Below are 17,313 nucleotides of genomic sequence, written 5' to 3' on the forward strand. Positions count from 1 at the left end.
CGCGGCGCGGCGGTGCTGCGGTAAGCGGGCACGGCTCGGATCTGGGGGTCGGGACGGGTTGCCGAGGGGCTGCAGCCTGTCCCCCCGGCATGGGGCACCTGCTGCGGGTGGAGGAGCCTCTGCCCGTGCCCCCCGGGGGCTGTCAGGGCTCCTCTCCCCCTGCCCTTCCTCGGCCACGGCTGGGCTGGGGGTCGCTGCCGGGGGGCTTTTCGGCCCTGGGCGCGCAGAGCCTTGCCCCCTCGCCCTTCCTCTCTGCTGCCTTCCTGACGTCTTTCTGTACAAATCCTGGTGGTTTGTGTTTCTTTTTTTGGTGAACACCTGCTTAAAGTTGTGGTGGGCTCAGCCCTGTGCGGGTTGCGTGTGCTGTGCGTGCGGTTTGTTGTGGTGTCTCCTGCGCCGCCCGAGCCAGGAGTATGGGTAGGTTTAATTAAAAGTAACCAGAGATCAACGCTGCGGGCTTGGGAAGGCACCGAGGACACGCCTGGTGGAACGGACCTGTGGAGAACCGGGTTGATCCTCTCCCAAACTCTCAGAAGTGGCCGGAGGAGCATCCAACACACGGCTCCGTGCCTGCGGGACATCTCCCCCCTGGACAGGGACGGAGATGGAGGTGCACGAACACAGCTCCTCATGGTCCGTCAGCCTCCAGGTCGGGGTCCCCGGGACCTCCTGCCTCCCAGCTCTGCCCCTGATAAGCCCCTGATAAGCGAGGCATCGCGCCCAGGTGGCGAGTGGCAGGAATGTGGGGACGGCGGGCGGGCACGCCAGGGGAGGCCGAGCCTCCCAGCAGATGACGGCTCTAAATTTAAGGGCTCGCTGTCGAGCCGCTACGCGTTAATGTGCCCTTTCGTGGGCAGGCTAAAGATAATTTTCCTATCTGGAGCCGCAGCTGCCTTACAAGTCCTGCAGGAAGGAGCGCTCAGGTCTGCAGCCTCGTGGGGATTCGCAGGGCTCGGAGGGACTCGGCGGTGCTGCAGGTCTCCTCTCCCTCCTGGCCGCAGCAGTGCCACGTGCACGGTGGTGCTCCTAAGGGTGGGTGAGCTGCAGGCTTTACCACCTGTGGCTTATTGCCCCCCAAAGAGATGAATTGCCTGGGATGTTGTGTTAACACCCCGCATTGCTTGGGTGTCCCCAGCCAGAGCCCCGTGCTGATACATCCCCGTGATACCCTGTGAGCCCATGGTGGGGCGAGGTGCTCCCGACATCACTGCTCTCCTGGCCCTGGGTCGCTACGTGCATCTGGAAGTGGGCAGGGGGGCCCTGAGCAATCTGACCTGGCTTCGGAGCCAGCCACGCTTTGAGCATAAATCTTGCGCAAGTCTGAGTCCGTGAGAGCCAGCGTTCCCCCGCCAGCAGGGCTGCAGGGTCATGTTTCATGCATTCACGGCTACGCTCCGTGTTTTCGTTTCAGGTCCTCTTTCGGCGTGAGAGTGATATTCACCGGACTGCTCTAAGATGTCTTACAGAAAGGAGCTAGAGAAATACCGGGACCTGGATGAAGACAAGATTCTTGGTACCCTGACGGAGGAGGAGCTCAGGCAGTTGGAGAATGACCTGGAAGAGCTGGATCCTGATGTAAGTCGTCTTGAAATGAGGCTTGGCAGGTGGTAAATCTCACGTAGCTGTGGGCAAATGTGCTGCATTAGTATCCTGTACCTCGGTGGGGTCCTTTGCAGAGCCTCTACTCGGTGCAGGGATGGGACAGGCTGGCCCCAGACGGGCAGGAGCAGTTGTGCTCCTGCACCGTGAGCACAGGCTCTACGTGGGGCTTTGTTTTTTGCCGTGTCCCCCTGCCCGTGCCCAGCATGCATGCCGTGGTGTGACCAGCACTGTACTGGTCTCTGGCCCAATGATTAAATTACCAGGCTTTTGGAGTAAAACCTGCTGATAGTTTTGGTGTTGTACACCGCTTTTCGCAGCAGGGTGCTTGGGCTTACACCGTCCTGACACCCTTATATTTTAGGAAGACCTGCCTTGATATTTAGGAACCTGTGGGAATCACTACTTCTCATCAGGCCACATTCAGGCAGTGTTTTGGGTTTTGTGGGCTGGGTGCTTTTTTTTGCAGCAAACTCCAAATGGCCAGTATTCTCCTGTCTGCAGTCAGAAAAGCAAACCCCTGAGTTCTGCAAACTGGGCCGGTTGCTTTCTAGCCTCCCAACATCATCTGGAGCTGCACAAATGCAGATGCTGGGCCTGCTGATGCCAAACAGCGAAAACATTTTTGGAGGCAAGGCTGTGCTGTGGCAGGGGCTGCGCGGAGCCAACTGGCAGGCCTTTGGGTTACGGCAGCGTTAGATGATGAGGCTGGGCACTGCCAAGTGAGAAATTGTTCCTGCAACGTGCGGTTAATGTTTCGGGGGGAAATGATGGGCAGTGCAGATTGCATCATCAGTGCTTTTAATTGCAGCGTCAACACGGGAGAGTAATTAAGAGGTGGCAGGCTGCCTCCCAGCATTGTGTCTGCGTGGTGGTGGGCTGGTTACAGCTGGCCCAGGAGATGCGGAGATGGACAGGGTTCTGTGAAAGGTGTGAAGAGGTAAAATAATGGTGACAGCCCGTCCGTGCAGCTGTGGCCTGGGTACCCGAGCTGCATCCTCACCTTGCACAGCACGAAGCCTGAGGAAGAGAGCTGTTCCTTACGCCTCCTGGCTGGTGCGTTAGTGGTGCGCTGCTGAGTGGCCCACCAAGGTTGGCTGTGGCTAATTACTTGCTATTAGTAATCGTTCTTCCCAGGCTTTTCACTGAAACAGATTTAAATTACAGTGAATTACTGAGGTGGGCACAGAAAAGTCGGCGTCTTGTTGAAAATCACCTTGGGCGTCTTAAAGAAAACAAATGTTGCCTTCTGTCCAGCAGAGCTTTAAAGAACACGCTTAGTGTCAGATCTGGGAACAGACTTATTGCATTAAGGCTGTTCTATATTTAAATATAAGCAGGTGCTTACGTGCCGTATGTGTCAGGCACAAAGCAACTTCCTGCGGCGGCTGACGTGGCTGAGTAACGAGGAGACAGCTTGGAAAAAAGGGCTGGGGCTCTGGGGCTGTGGAGCTGCAGGCACCACCACCCTTCTGGCCTGTGGACCACCACCACTCTCTGCTGGAAAGACGTGGGGATTTTTCCAGGCTGATGTTCATGGGACCAGTGGGCACAGCCCCCACCTCCAGTGGGGTCCTCTGGCCCGTGGACAGACGGATAGGGAGAAGATCTGCTGAGCTTAGGAGGTATCAAAGGTGGTGAGCACGTGGGAGGAGGCTATAGGAAGAGCAGGAGGGGATGGCTGAGAGCCCCCAGAGAGAAGGACGGAGCTGCTGTTGTGGAGAAGCATCCACCTGGCAGCGTGGAGATCTTGCCGTGGAGCTGGTGTCTGAAATCTCGTGCTGGGGGAGGGAAGGAGCATCGTGTCTTAGCAGAGACGGGAGCCACTGGGGCTGGATGGAGACAGGTTCTGAGACTTTGAGAAGTCCAGCAAGTGGAAGAAAGGCGGTGCAAGAGGAGAGGTGGGTAGGGGTGAGTGTGTGAGGGATGGAGGCCTGCAGAGATGACCCGTGTTTCTCCCCCCGTGCCCAGAACGCGCTGTTGCCGGCGGGGCTCAGGCAGAGGGATCAGACGCAAAAGCCACCAACTGGCCCGTTCAGAAGGGAAGAGCTCATGGCCCACCTGGAAAAGCAGGCAAAAGATGTTAAAGACAGAGAAGACTTGGTTCCTTTCACAGGCGAAAAGAGAGGTATGGTCACCCCTCACAGCCCAGCGCGAGCACCTGGGCATGTCAATACTGCACAGCCCCCAGTGCAGCCTTCCTCAAGGCTTCCTGCCCCTTCTTAGCGATCCCTGTGCCTTGCTGAGGGAGAGCTTGTTTTAAAGCATTTTTATTAAAAAAAAAAAAGAGTTCTCCTTGAATGATGCAAACAGAAAGATGTCACTGAGCCCCATCAGGAAGATGTGGCAGCTTTGAGCATGCCTGAGCCCGGCTGTGGTCACCAGCCTGGCCAGCACGGCAGCAGGAGGCAGCGCTCAGCCAGAGGCGTTTTGGGTTTTTCAGCTTCTGTGCTGAGTTAATTATACTTCAACCCGATGCGATCTCAGACACGTTAAACATCGTTTCACCTGCGACAGGCTGCTGAGTGAAGGCACGGTTTGTATCGAGTGTCGGCCAGAGACGGCGAATTACATTTTTATTCTACAATATACACATCATATGTATGCACATATAAATATATTATATATATTTATGTATAAAATACATATATTTTTAAATTACACGCTGCCTATTTTTGCAGAGCAGCTGTGGCCCCTCCGGCAGGAGATGAACGGTTTCGCCCGGCGCCGTTTATAGCCGCCTCCATCTCTCTCCGGGAGAGCCCGCCGCGCAGTTGCTTCTTCCTTGGGGCTATATTTAGCTGCCTCTGCGTCTGCACAGCCCCGAGCGGCTGGATTGTTGTTTCTCCCCTCCGGTGTTGCTGACTCTGGTTTCAGAGAGGGGACGAAAATAGCCCCGGCTGGTATGCCAGGCCCTGCGCTCGCTATCTCCCTGCGGCGATGCGGGGCTGCTGCAGGATGCTGCCTGCCCCGCTGCTGGTGTCTCCTCACAGCCTCCTCCTGGCCAGCCGTGGTGGAGGTGTCCCTGCCCAGCACGTGTCCACCTTCAGAAAGCCCAAGGGTGGCAGAGGGGAGCTCTGCTTGCTGCTTGTCCCTGCTCTGCTCGTGGTGGGGTGGCAGTGCCCTGAGGGACAGCACTGGATCCAGGCCGCTGGCCTCCCTTGGTCCACCCAAGTGTTGGCAAACCTGCATCCCTTTTACATTTCTGTGAGGCAGCCTTCAAAGAAGTGAAGTCCTACCGCATCAGGCTGTGCTTTCAGAGCACCATGCACTAGAAAGTCGCTCTGTATGAAAGTAACACAAGGGCTGCTGCAGGTGCCACCACCACACTGATACAAGCATCCTGCTCCACAGCCAGAGGTGCCTGGCCCATTGCCCCTTGTCACACTGCAGCAGGACACGGACCTGCTAACAGGAAGGGGTTCTTCATCTGCTCCGATCTTTTATCTAGGTCCTTGTGCCCCCCATGCCCTTTCCGCCCCGCTCTGTGGTGGTGGGACGGGTGCTGTGGCTGTGCTGAGCGTGACCTCACTTTGCATTTGCAGGGAAAATTTGGATCCCCAAGGAGAAGCCGATGGATCCTGTTCTGGAAAGCGTGACTCTGGAGCCGGAGCTGGAGGAAGCCCTCGCTAATGCCTCTGATGCAGAGCTCTGTGACATTGCTGGTAAAACAGCTACACGTGACTCGGGGTTTGAGTTATTTAGCTACTGATTTATCTTTGCTCTTTTGTGGGACGTGAGCTATTGAGCTCTCTGCTGTTTATGTGAATGCCGTCGGTTTTGACAGGATTTGTTTCTTCGTAAAAAAGGAAACATATATTTAGAGTTACTTCCAGCCCAGCACCCCCGTGTGATTCACTCAGGAGCATGGACCGGAGCTGAGGAGGGAGAAGCAGGATTTATCCACGGGCTCTTTGTTTCTCTTTTCTCTGCCACTGCACCTAGCAAATTGCAGCCCATCACCCATCTCCTTTGGGAACACAGCTCCCTTTAAGCCAAGCCCTTGGGAAACAAATCAAACAGACCCAGTGAAACATGAATTTCTTGTTCTATTAATGGAGCTGTCAGGCTGGGGTCTTTCAAAGCATGGTGCCATTCACTGGAGCAGCCAAGCCCCTTGCAAACCAAGAAGGGCAGGAATGGTCCCTGCTCTGAGGGGTTCAAGCCTCTTATTTTGGTTAAATTCAAGCATTGCCTCATTGCTGCTTTGCAGGCTATGGTGTCTGAGTGGAGGAGACCCCCAGCAAGCCTCCTTGCTTGCTGCTTTAGAGAATGCAGTGTTGGTATCTTGGCAAAGGCAGCAGCATGGACATAGCTCTGCGCCTGAGACAGGAAATGCCTCGACCAAAGCAGTGTATGAACACCTCTCGGTTGCTTTGCCAGGCTCACATCCCATGCTGGTCTAGCTCCCGATGGGTAATTCAGTGCTTCTGGCTTCCTCCTCCAGTTCTGTCTCCTTCTGATGTCCGTGCTCTGCAGCAGTGTCCTCCCTGCTGCGAGACAGCCTGTAGGATAACCACACCACACAGACATCTTCCTGATAACCATCCTCAGGCTCAGAAATGCATTTCTGCACGAGGGCTTCCAATGCACTTGCCCTGGCTGAGCATTGCATCTCTTGGTTTTGCTATTTCACTCTGCTCCTAACATCCTGTAAGGCACTTCTCTCTAAAACCCATCTGTGTAAGCCCCAGACCTGTGAAGCAATTACTTTCACCTAGAAATGCTGCTGAGGGCACTTTGTTCTGCAAGCCTGGGGAGAACACACTCGAGAGCTGATGTGATACAAGCTGTGCTGAAGGCTCAATATTGACAGTGTTGCTTTTCTGAGTTTGCCAAGGCTGTGAAACAGCTCCTGCCTATTTAGCAGGGCTCGCTGTCAGCCGTGGCACATTGGCTCCCTTCCTTGGCAAGCCCGGTAGGACAGTTCTCGTGGGTGGCTCCCAAAAAGTCCTGGAAGGGTTTCTGTGCCTTCAGTCCACTGGGGGAGGCAGAGATGGGATGTCTTCATTTGGCTTGTGTGCTCATGGATAATGCACGGTAAGCACCAGACTTGACAATGCTGCAGGTCACTGTCATCTACCAGCATGAACTCTACCTCAGAAAGAGAGCAGAAGGGCAAAGCCACATGGCTGTAATAGCAAATCCTTCCCCTGCTTGCAGCCCAGGTGTTTACAGTCCTGGCTGGTAGAGGGTTTTTGTTGTTGCACCAAGCTGCACATGGGGGGGTGTCCAAAGTGCTGAGCCTGCGAGTTACTTTTGGTCTTTTATTTGTTTTAACCACTGTGCCCATCCTGAGGTCAATACTTATTCATATGTGCCTGTATACGACAAGTGTCCACATGCCTGCATTTTTCTGCAGGAAGTCGTATAGTTATTTTAAAATAATAATAATAATAATTTAAAAAATCTCAAAACCTGGCGTGGCACGTGCCCAGGTGAGTGGGATGATGAGGATGTGCAGACTCCTGCTGGCCTGGACCCTGAGATTAAATCCCGGTGATGGCATTTATTTTTTTTTTCAGTTTTGTCTTCCCCGCTGTGTTTTCACATGACGCTGAGTTGAGGCTGGTGCTGGGAAGCCTTGGCTGTTTGTTTGCTGTCCGTGCAGCATTCCTCTTCTCTGAGTCAAGCTGTACTGGCATGAATAAGGGTGCATTTGAGCCCTGTTGTGTGTCTGTGACAGCTGGGGGTGGTCCCACCTTTGTGCCTTGCTTTGTGCCGGTACAGAAAAATGCAGTGTGCTGCTGACCCCATCCTGGGCAGCACGGGCACGAGTGTCTTCTCCTGGCTGTGGAGCCCGCAATAACTCGAGGTTTTTCTTCTTTCCTTTTGTCTGCAGCCATCCTTGGCATGCACACCTTGATGAGCAACCAGCAGTACTACCAGGCACTGGGGAGCAGCACTATTGTGAACAAAGAAGGGCTTAACAGTAAGTGATCCAGAGCGCGCCGCAGGCTGCAGCCTTTCCCTGCCAGCTTGGACACAGAGGCAAAGTGGGAATTATTTTTAGGCTGAGGGTTGGGCTTTTATTTTCGCTGGACTCCTGCCACCCCTGCCACGCTCGTGTGTGAGCAAAGACCCCTTCCTTGGCTGGCACGCGAGTGCTACAGCTGTCCAGCTCTGGGCTGGTGCCTGCCAGGGAGGTGCTTCCTCTGCAGTCTGCCATCTCCTGGTGTTTGCTGGGGAGATGGGATGTTGCCCCTTCCCAGGGGAGCCGTGTGGGTGGAGGCGATTCCTCCCAGAGACAATTCACACCTCACCTAGGGAGATTGCCTGGAAACGTTAATCCCCTTTGAGCAGAAAAGGTGTCTCCTGGGCAGTTGTTCCTGCCAAAATCATTTCTTGCTGCCAAAAGTCAAGCACATCACTTTCCAAAGGAGGTGGGAACATTTATTCTGACTTTCCAAATGAAACCTGAGAGGAGAGGACAGGAACCCCTCAGAGGAGTGGTGGTGACGTCCTGTGCTCCCAGAGCTTGCCTGGCTGAGGAAGCTGCTGCACCAGATCATCCCCGATCCCCACTCGGACACTGAGCCATTGACCACAACCCTTTGGATGCAGCCATCCAAACACGGGTGGCATGCCTGCCACTGGCTCTGGTCCCTGACAGCACGTAGCAGCAGGCACCAGCTGCCCTGTGCTGGTTGCCCCCAGTGCCAGGCAGCATTTCAGGACACAGATGAGTGTGGGTAGGTCTGGCAAGAGCTTGTGCAGTCTTTTGTCTCGTGTCTGCCTCTCAGGTCGTACGTTCCTCCCAGTGCTGCTCCGGGAAGGCAGGCAGCACACCTAAGGGGGATGTGCTGCTGCTCTGGCTAATTCTGGTTTTGCCCATCTTGCTTTTCACTTTGCAGGCGTTATTAAACCCACGCAGTACAAGCCCGTTCCTGACGAGGAGCCGAACTCGACGGATGTGGAAGAAACTCTGAAAAGAATCCAGAACAACGATCCTGACCTTGAGGAAGTCAACTTTAACAATATCATGGTATGTCCTGCTCTCCTCTCCCGCCAACTGCACCGCACAGAGGGCAGAGCCCAAGCCTGCTTTGCTGCGCAGGGTATTAATGCCATACCACTGTATGTAGCCAGGCAAGAAGCCCCAGCGCTTCCCACCTTTTGGGCAGGAGGCATTGCTGCCTGCTGTGGGACAACGACGTGGAGCTGGTGGCAGGAGAGTGCCGTCAGCTGCCTGGAGGAGCCGTGTGCTCTCTGCACTGAGGGCAGGTGCAGAAAACCACCTCCAGCCTGTCTGGTTTGAAGTGTTCCGAGTTGTTGTAGTGGTTTCGTCAGTCACATTTGTTGGAGGGGATGTTCCTGTAAGGTAAAACGGTGGGAGGAAAATGGCTTCTTAATCTTGACACTTGCCAAGCAAATATGAAGAAACCTCCCTTCTTGTATGTAACCCAGTCCACCTCCCACCCGTCCCTTCTTTGGGGCTCCTTTTCTTCTTGTAGAAAGCAAACCAGGACACGGCACCACTTTTTACGTGGCCTCTGGGTACATACATATACTGAAAAATACAGCTGCTGTCTGTCCCCTGGCTTGAGGACCCCCAGCCCATGGGGTTTGCTCAATGATGATGCGTTCATACGGCAGGAATGTTAACAGCATGTGCGTGTTAAAAACACCTGTGCCATGCCACCTGCACCCTTCTGTAGCATAAATGTTTTTTACCTTCATGTGCTTGACACCAGCCATGTGATCTTGCAGATGAAAAGGCCTGCATCTGACAAGAGTACCTAAAATGTTCAATAAGCAAAAAGTACTCATTTTGCTGAACTCAGAATAAGCATAGATGTATTTTCTGGGCTGGGACCTAGTATGGCAAATGTTAGCCAGAAATATATTATTTTATAGCAACATTTACCTTGTTTTACGTTGCTTTGTTACAGTCAGAAGTGACTGCAGTTTGTTCTACAGGGAGATCATTTCAGGTCTTTCTGGATCAGGCCCTGTAGGTAGAAATTTTCCATAACATTACATGGCTGTTGCTCAGTGCTGTCATTTATACTTAACAGCACAGGAGCAGTGCTTTGTAGGCTCGTGGATCCTAGCTACACACACCCCCGTGAGCCCGTGTTCACAAGTAGCTGAGTTTCTAGGTAATTAAATTAAGCAGCAGAGACGTTGCATCTTGAAATTAAGGGAGTGAGCTATCAGCAGAGTGGGAAACGGGATGAAGACATCGCCACAGTCCTCAGGATACGTTAATTATAGCTAGAGAACTTGAACAAACATGCATCAGCCCCTTCCTAAATTACCTCAGTCTGGTGTTGATCTCAATAATAATTTTGAAATACTATTTAAATGTATTGCATATCCTTTGTATAGATGGTGACCTAACTCTGGTTTTCTGCGTTTCTTTTCACAGAATATCCCCATACCAACTTTAAAAGCCTGTGCTGAAGCACTGAAGACCAACACCTATGTGAAGAAGTTCAGCATTGTTGGAACGAAGAGCAACGATCCTGTTGCTTTTGTAAGTGTGATGCCACACAGTGTCAGCTGCTTGTGACAATGTTGTGACAGGGCTTGTTCTTGGGCAAGGTGTTTTTGGAGTCACACACTTGCTGCTTCGTCACAGCTAAGTCACACTGGGCACGTTCTGCACCTCAGGTTTTTGGTGCAGGTGTTTCAGTCACAAGCAGTAATGAAAGCCAGAACCAAACCTCAGTTCCTTCACTTCCCTTTTCAGCTGTGGAGGTTTCAGTTGTTTATTCCAGAAGACAGCCCTTTAGTCCCACTAGGTCTGATATTTGCCTGTGGGATTCTTCCAGAAGAAGAGTGGTGGGCAAGAGGAGGCAGGGCTGACCCCCTGCCACCACCATGCTGGCTTCACAAGGAGAAGGGCTGTCACCTTTTGGGGTGGAGTTAAATATTGATCTGTACGAGGCATTGCCGTGCCCTCCAGCACACTCAGGTGCAAGAATACCCCAGGAACAGGAGGGAATCCCCTTTGCCACCAGGTCCCCCAGGTATCCCCCAGAGCAGAGGGGCTCCGGGGTGCTCTGGCCCTGCTTGTCTCATGCCAGCTCTTCCTGCCCACCTCTGCCCACAGGCGCTGGCTGAAATGCTGAAGGTCAACAGCACGCTGAAGAGCCTGAACGTGGAGTCAAACTTCATCTCTGGGGCCGGCATCCTGGCTCTCGTTGAATCGCTCCAGGGCAACACAGCCCTGGAGGAGCTTCGGATTGACAACCAGGTAAAGCGCAGGTGGTCAGGAGCTCTGGTCAGGGGAAGATGTCCTGTTTGCTGGATGGAGGTCAAGTGGCTGGACAAGGTGGAGGGTGACCTAAGGTGGCTGTGGGCTTAATGGTTACTTAGTAAAAATGAAATTTGTACTGCAGTGCAGGGAAGGAGCAGATAAGACGGCAGGAGGGCTGTAGAGTGTGCAGCAGTACAGATGCCTTGGCAAGTTTGGTTTCTCCAGAAACCAAACCAAGGGGTGGACGTGAAGCGGCTGAGCCATGAGGAGCTCTGGGGCAGGCGACTGTGAGGTCAAGATGATAGGATCTCCAGGCTCCTCTTCACTGCATGTCTCTTCAAGAAATAGTCTTTGGGCAAGACGACTTGTGTGAGGTGTGTGCTGGAGGAGCTGGAGCCACTGGGCTGTACCAGGAGCAGGCCAGCAGGCGTCCCAGCAGTGCCATGTCAGGGATGCTGGATGGAGCAGCGGATCCAGAAGGAGGGGAGGGGGTAAGGTGAGCAGATCCCTGCTCCTGCTGAACGCCCTCTGACCCAACCAGCTCGGCAGGGGCTGTGGGACTCGCTGCGTCTCCAGGCAGGGGGGGACAGAGGTGGGCAAGCTGCCTACAACAATAAAATATTTAAGATTAAGAGTCTCAAGCATCCCGCACATAGCCAGGGAGAAGCAGAAGCTGGTCCTTCCCTGAGCCAGCTGGTGGCAGCTGAGGGCTGTGGGTGAAGTGACAGCAGCAACAGGAGGACACCTTCACTCACCTGCTTCTCTGTTCTCTCCTTCCAAAGAGCCAGCCCCTGGGCAACAAAGTGGAAATGGAAATTGCGAGCATACTGGAAAAAAACACCACCCTGCTGAAGTTTGGGTACTGTTTCACCCAGCAAGGTCCCCGGCTCCGCGCGTCCATTGCCATGATGAACAACAACGACCTCAGTGAGTGGGGCGGAGGGCAGAATCTTGCTAAAAAGAGTTAAAAAATGGGGTGTGGGGGGCGTGCTGGAGTCAGATACCAGCTCTTGAGGGGCCCGGTGATGCTGGTTGTGCTCCAAACCCAGAGAACACTGGAGCCCAGACCCCCAGGAGGGAGCATTTCTGGCCGTAAGGGAGGGTCTCGATGTGAAGGAGTGCGGGCTGTTAATGTGCTTGGGCAGCAACGTGCATGATGTGGCACACAGGTTGCGAGCTGACAGCACTTGTGATTCCTGCCAACTGCTCGTCTTCCTCCAGTTTCACTTCCACTTTAACGAGGAGATGAAAAATAGGAGAGCTGAACTTTGAAGGCAGCGGGGCTTGGCCCACCCCCATCAGCAAAGCAAACTGGAAGTTTTCTGGGGGGAGGTGGGGAAGCCACATGGCTTGGAGTTATATTTATACTCTCGACGAAGGGAGCAGAACTGCTCGTGAAGGGAAACGTGGGCCAGCCTGTAAAGTGCTGTTTCAGCTAGTTAACATGGCAGAGGCTTTCCACTGCTCGGCTTCAAGGTGCTGTAGAGCACTGGAAACCCGTCCAGTGGAGCGATATCGGAAGTGCCAGCACTGCTGGGTAAACAGGGTGGCTGTAAACATGACCTCCAAACACTCCTGAGGAAAGACCTGAGGTATAAATGCCAGTTGGCAAGGAACGGCGAAAAGCTGGAAACCTGTATTTTAATCCGCGGGAGGTTCACCACATACAGGGTCCTCTATTCCTCCATCCATCAGCTTCGGGCTTAAAAAGCGTGGAGAAATAGCTCCAAGTGGCTGTCGTACTTAAACAGACGATAAATATATGTATTTATTTTAATGAAAAGGCGGTCTTGCTTCAGACGGCACTGTGCTGTTATGAAACGTGGCCAAGCATAGAGCTACGTGCCAGTTCTCCACTAACCACACAGCATGCCTATTACCGTCCACTGGGCTATTCATTCTGCCTGCCACTGCATTGCTGGTCACTAGAGAGCTGCTCCGGGAAAGGCTTGCTGTTTTCCATCTTGTAGAGAAAGGTTTTTAATGAACGTAAATACACAGTGTTCAACTGAAAGATCTGGAGCTAATGTTTGAATTGTTCCTGCGTTGGAAGGAAGGAGCGTACAGCTTTGCCTCCCATGCAGCAGGTGTACGTTTTGCCTCTTTGGCCATTAAGATCTGCATTTTTTGTCTGATTCGGTTCTTGTTTGCAGCTCGCATTCATCGGTGTCATGGTCTCTGGCAATAGCTTCTCAGCTCTACACCTGGACAACGTATAAGTATAGAAAACTTTTATTTTCCTCCCTGCCAGCAATAGCTCTCTGCTGCACTCCAGCGCTCTTGCCTACCATCACCTGGTGCTGCCAGAGCTTGGTCTTGGTCCTGTAGCTTCTGTTCTCTGAGCTGCCCTGTCTGAGCCAGCTGTGATGGCATTTACATTCATCCCCATGAGCTAACTTCTGCATCCCCTTTACACTTTTTTTTTTTGCTTACACACAGTTCTTGAAAAGTCATAGACGTAGCTCTCAGAGCTGCAAATCAACTTTGAGAGTAGTTACAGAGCTGAGTTTAAGAGTAGTTACAGACCACGTTAACCATGATCCAAGGGCTGGAGGCACAAGGTATAAGTTTAAAAATTATGTTTTGTTTTTAATTTGAGAGGGTGATTATGAAAAACTAGCAGAAAAAAAATGTGGCGTCTATCTCTTTCTGTCTTGTCCAATGTCAAATTTCCAAGACAACTGCATGAAATGCACTTGACTGTAGAATAAGGCAGGTGAGGCTCAAAGTAGCTTTTAGATGTAACAAAGGGACGGAAACCTCAGCTTACTTCCCTTAATTTAAACTCTCTAGGGCTGTACCTGCTGCTTAGAGCTGGAACTCAGAGCTCGCGCTATTTCTCCTGGCAGAAATCATGCCTCCAAGATCTTTCTCACAGCGGGCAAGCCACACCTGCCATCCCCGTCCTCCCCCTGCCGCGACCGACTCCTCTTCCTCTTCTTTTTCAGTGAGGAAGAGCAGACTCGCGGAGCTGAACGGGCCCATCTTCCCCAAGTGCAGGACTGGCGTCTAGCCCCTGGCTGCGGCGGTCACCCCCAGTGCTCTCTGCTCCACTGTGGAAAGCCAAAGGCTGAAGTGCCTTGACAGCGTATGTGTGGTGCCTGGGTTCTGTTTTATGCACTAATGGTTTAAGCTAACTAGTGGCTGTAGTTGAAGATTTTTTATCCAGTAGGACTGTCAGTGTGTTCTGTAGAGTTGGAAACTATTCAAGCCAGGAACAGCCTGACAGTTTTACGCAATCGCAGTTTAGAGTACATCCCAGCGTGAAGGTGACTTAATTAACCTGGGACCTGACTTTTCTATAAACCTTTCTGCACGGTGTTTCGCATAGTTAGGATGTGGTATGCATGAGTGAAGGATTCAACTGTTTCACACAAATTACAGAAGTATTAAAAAAATACTTTATTTTTTTTTTTTTTCGAAAATGATCTCAAATATCTATAGAGGAGCAACTACTTTAACAAGCACTTCTGCTGTCCAGAAACATGGCTGATTCCAGGAGCTGTGAATTGTATTTTTTTACTGACAGTTGCTGAGTCAAGTAGCTGGAGATGCCGTTTCAAACGCATCCCTGTGTTTCTCAGAAAAGATCGATTCCCTACCCCTATCCCCGCAGCTAAATTTAAATTAAGGCCACCAATTGTAAGACCCTCAAAAACTGATGTTGGAGGATGGGTTAATATTGTTCTATCCTGTGCATGCCTGAATAAAAACACCAGCTTTATAGAGACCTGCTGCAAACACCAAGTCCCCAGAAATAGCCAAGCTAATCAGTAAGGGACCGTCCTCTCTTCTAGTCCCCACCCCTCTCAGTTACACGACCTCAAAAGCGTGTCCCCAGATTTTCACCGGCAACGAGTCAAATCCTCTCTCCCCACTGCTTTGTTGAGAAGATCCTGCCCATTAATTAAATTTTGTTACGCTGGGGATTGTTTTGCTTACTCTCCCCGCTAACATCTGCATAAATGCAACGCTGAACACTGCCATGTTTCCTGCTAGCAGAAACATCCTGGCTGTGAACTTAGGCTGCACACAGCCTGGCAGCTTTTTGTCAGCCCACCACCCGTCCTCTAGCCTGGGAGCAATGCCCCCAGGAACACGCAGCTCTCAGGCGTGCTGTGGATTGAACCCAGCACTGTCCCACCCCAAACGCCTGCTGTTACCGTGGCTGGGATCCTGGAGGCTCTCCTGGCAGACGTGTTGCTGTACTAAGGGCTTATTCTTGGTCTGATGTAAACACAGCCTAGCAAAGTACTAGAATTTGTCTGTACGCATCTGTTAAGAACAGAGTCCTGCAGCCTCTTGCATGTACTCCAGGAAAGCCCCCAGATTTCTACAGAGCTCGTGCGCAAATAGAGTTTGGCTCTGAAAAAATAAAGCAGAGAAACACTTTACTGTCAGCAATGTGGGAAACATACTTGTTGCTCTTCAAATCTTAATAAATATGCTAATGATGCCAAACGAAACGCTTTGCTATAGCTTCTTCCTCCTGCCCACCCCCCCAGCCCTGCAAATTCCATTTCATAAGTTTAAAAGAATACAGAATAAAAAGGCTTGAAGACATATTAAAAAATAATAATTTAAAAAAAAAAAAATCTGGCAGCCAGCCTCCTACCACGTGCACTGCAAATAATTCGACTAATTCATCAGGCCAGAGGCACACAGTTCCCGCTGAGCCATCCACCCAGATCTGCCTGTTTTGGGCACCTTGTGTTCTGCTCTGGGACATCCTGATGGTGCTCGGAAACCTGAACATGCACGGAGACACCTGCCTGGCAGCATTTGGCCTCGAACAACAACAACGGCCTTTTAGAAATAACACTTTTCCCTCTGTTGTGCTGTAGCAGCATCCATTTTAACCACGTAGTTCACACATGCCCTAAGCTGGTGGGACTGCTCCAGGTTCCTCAGCTGATCCTTGCTCACGGAGCTGCTTTGCTCAGCGCCAGGCTCTGTGGTGAAAGGCATCAAGTCGTGCAGCAACAGCTACAAAACGGTGATGTTCAGGGGCAAAGAGATCTCTGTTTTGCCCCAGCAGCTCTCCAGGAAAAGGGGAAAAAGCCATGGGGTAACTGCAGCACCTGGTTGTCACAGCCAGGCCCGCTTAACTCCCACCTTCTCTTACCTTCTCCGCTGCTGCCTTAGTGCACAAGGACCAGCAGAGGTCCTGTGGCCCTCCTCTGCCTCTGAGGTAGGATCTCCCGCTGCCAGGAGCTCTCAGGACTGCACCCTGCAGCCACGGCTCCCCGGTGGCAGAGGGCTAGCTGGTTTCCAGCATTTGCTGCTGCAGAACTAAGCACCACCAACAGACAGACCAAGTGTGCTTGTGCGGTACTGTAGAAACTCAGACGGAAGCACTACGGGTTGTTTATCATCACAGCAGGTCCTGAAGCTTTTATATAAAATACAGCCTGCCCTGCCTCATTCTGCACTGAGAACTGATCCACAAACAGCCTGCCACGGGGATTATAGTGCTTCAGAGTGAATTACAATATCTGGTCCTTCTTCACTTCACACCTGACAGAGAGCCAGAACAGTACGCAGGTTTGAGGACTGCCATCAGTGCTCTAGACCAAGCCTGCACGTAGAGCTTGTGATTTTTCCCACTGATATTCCAGGCCTCAAAACAAGCCCAGAATGGCCAGCAAAACCTGGGAGGTGAGATGCCAGGGGGCTGCAGGCCCTGCTTCAACTTCTGCTTAAGGTTCCTACCGATAGGAATTTTCCAACCTTCCCTCTAGTATGGATTGCAGCATACAGAATCGCTGTTTTTTGTTGTTTTTTTTTTTTTTTTTTTTTTTTTTTTTTTTTTTCCATTCTGGAGTGATTCCCCAGGCAGACACTTCAGCTTCAAAGTCCTGCTTCACGAGAAGAGCTGTCACAAGGACTGTTACCGCTGAGTGCAGGGCAGCAGTGCTGAAGTGCTTTGCTGTGCTCTGGCTGCAACAGAGCCAGTGCCCCTGTCTTGAAGCTGCCAGTCAAGACACCAGTGTGGCCATGCCAAATTCACAGCCCTGTGGGAGAGGGTTACAGCCTATCTGAGAGGAACATTGCCCTAACTGTCACTAAGCAACTACAGAAACCTGAGTAATCGTGCTTTTTTCTTGCCTTTAAAAGAAGTTGCTGGTTTAAAACACAAAAAGAAAACTGAAACCACCAGTAACTGATTTTGATTCCCTAATGACTTAGTACTAAGGATGGGTGTAAGCTGCAAAGACACTTTTCAGTTGTGACACATCTTCTGCATTGCTAATAAAACCTTCCTGAACATCCTGCAGCAGCAGGCACACCAAGCAGAGAAGTACCCTGAGGTACTATGCTGTGGGATCCCTTCGAAGTCCAAGACGGTTTCTCCACTAATAGCCGCTGAAAATTGCATAAACATCTCCCAGCATTTGAAAAATTCAAGCCATGTTTACAAAGCACAGATTCTCCCAAAATATTGGATAATTTAACTTGGATAAGGGATCTGGCCATCTCCTTACGGCTGCTGCTGACACTCACTCCTG

At 51.8% G+C, this 17,313-nt stretch overlaps 1 protein-coding gene across 3 annotated transcripts; it reads left to right on the forward strand.

The window, feature by feature from the left end:
* Nucleotides 1-1,422: 1,422 nt before the first annotated feature.
* On the forward strand, nucleotides 1,423-15,305 carry TMOD1 (tropomodulin 1). 3 transcript variants are annotated; one of them, XM_032206537.1, is made up of 10 exons: nucleotides 1,423-1,575; nucleotides 3,571-3,727; nucleotides 5,145-5,264; nucleotides 7,442-7,531; nucleotides 8,454-8,584; nucleotides 9,971-10,078; nucleotides 10,658-10,801; nucleotides 11,587-11,731; nucleotides 12,958-13,023; nucleotides 13,753-13,812. In XM_032206537.1, exons 1-9 carry the CDS (start codon nucleotides 1,456-1,458, stop codon nucleotides 12,990-12,992), a joined length of 1,050 nt encoding a protein of 349 aa, XP_032062428.1. In that variant the 5' UTR covers nucleotides 1,423-1,455; the 3' UTR covers nucleotides 12,993-13,023; nucleotides 13,753-13,812. The 3 variants fall into 3 exon arrangements, with proteins under 3 accessions (XP_032062428.1, XP_032062426.1, XP_032062425.1); XM_032206535.1 differs by having other exon boundaries at nucleotides 12,958-13,017; nucleotides 13,753-13,795; XM_032206534.1 differs by lacking the exon at nucleotides 12,958-13,023 and having other exon boundaries at nucleotides 13,753-15,305.
* The last annotated feature ends 2,008 nt before the right edge of the window (nucleotides 15,306-17,313 follow it).

Source organism: Aythya fuligula, chromosome Z (genome assembly GCF_009819795.1).
Source record: "Aythya fuligula isolate bAytFul2 chromosome Z, bAytFul2.pri, whole genome shotgun sequence".
NCBI lineage: Eukaryota > Metazoa > Chordata > Aves > Anseriformes > Anatidae > Aythya > Aythya fuligula.

Excerpts from the sequence above, each read along its gene's own strand:
- TMOD1 (XM_032206534.1), top strand. The coding sequence starts at position 1,456 with ATGTCTTACAGAAAGGAGCTAGAGAAATACCGGGACCTGGATGAAGAC. Across the intron at positions 1,576-3,570 it reads TGGAAGAGCTGGATCCTGAT|AACGCGCTGTTGCCGGCGGG; the intron begins GTAAGTCGTCTT and ends CCCCGTGCCCAG. Across the intron at positions 10,802-11,586 it reads AGCTTCGGATTGACAACCAG|AGCCAGCCCCTGGGCAACAA; the intron begins GTAAAGCGCAGG and ends CTCCTTCCAAAG.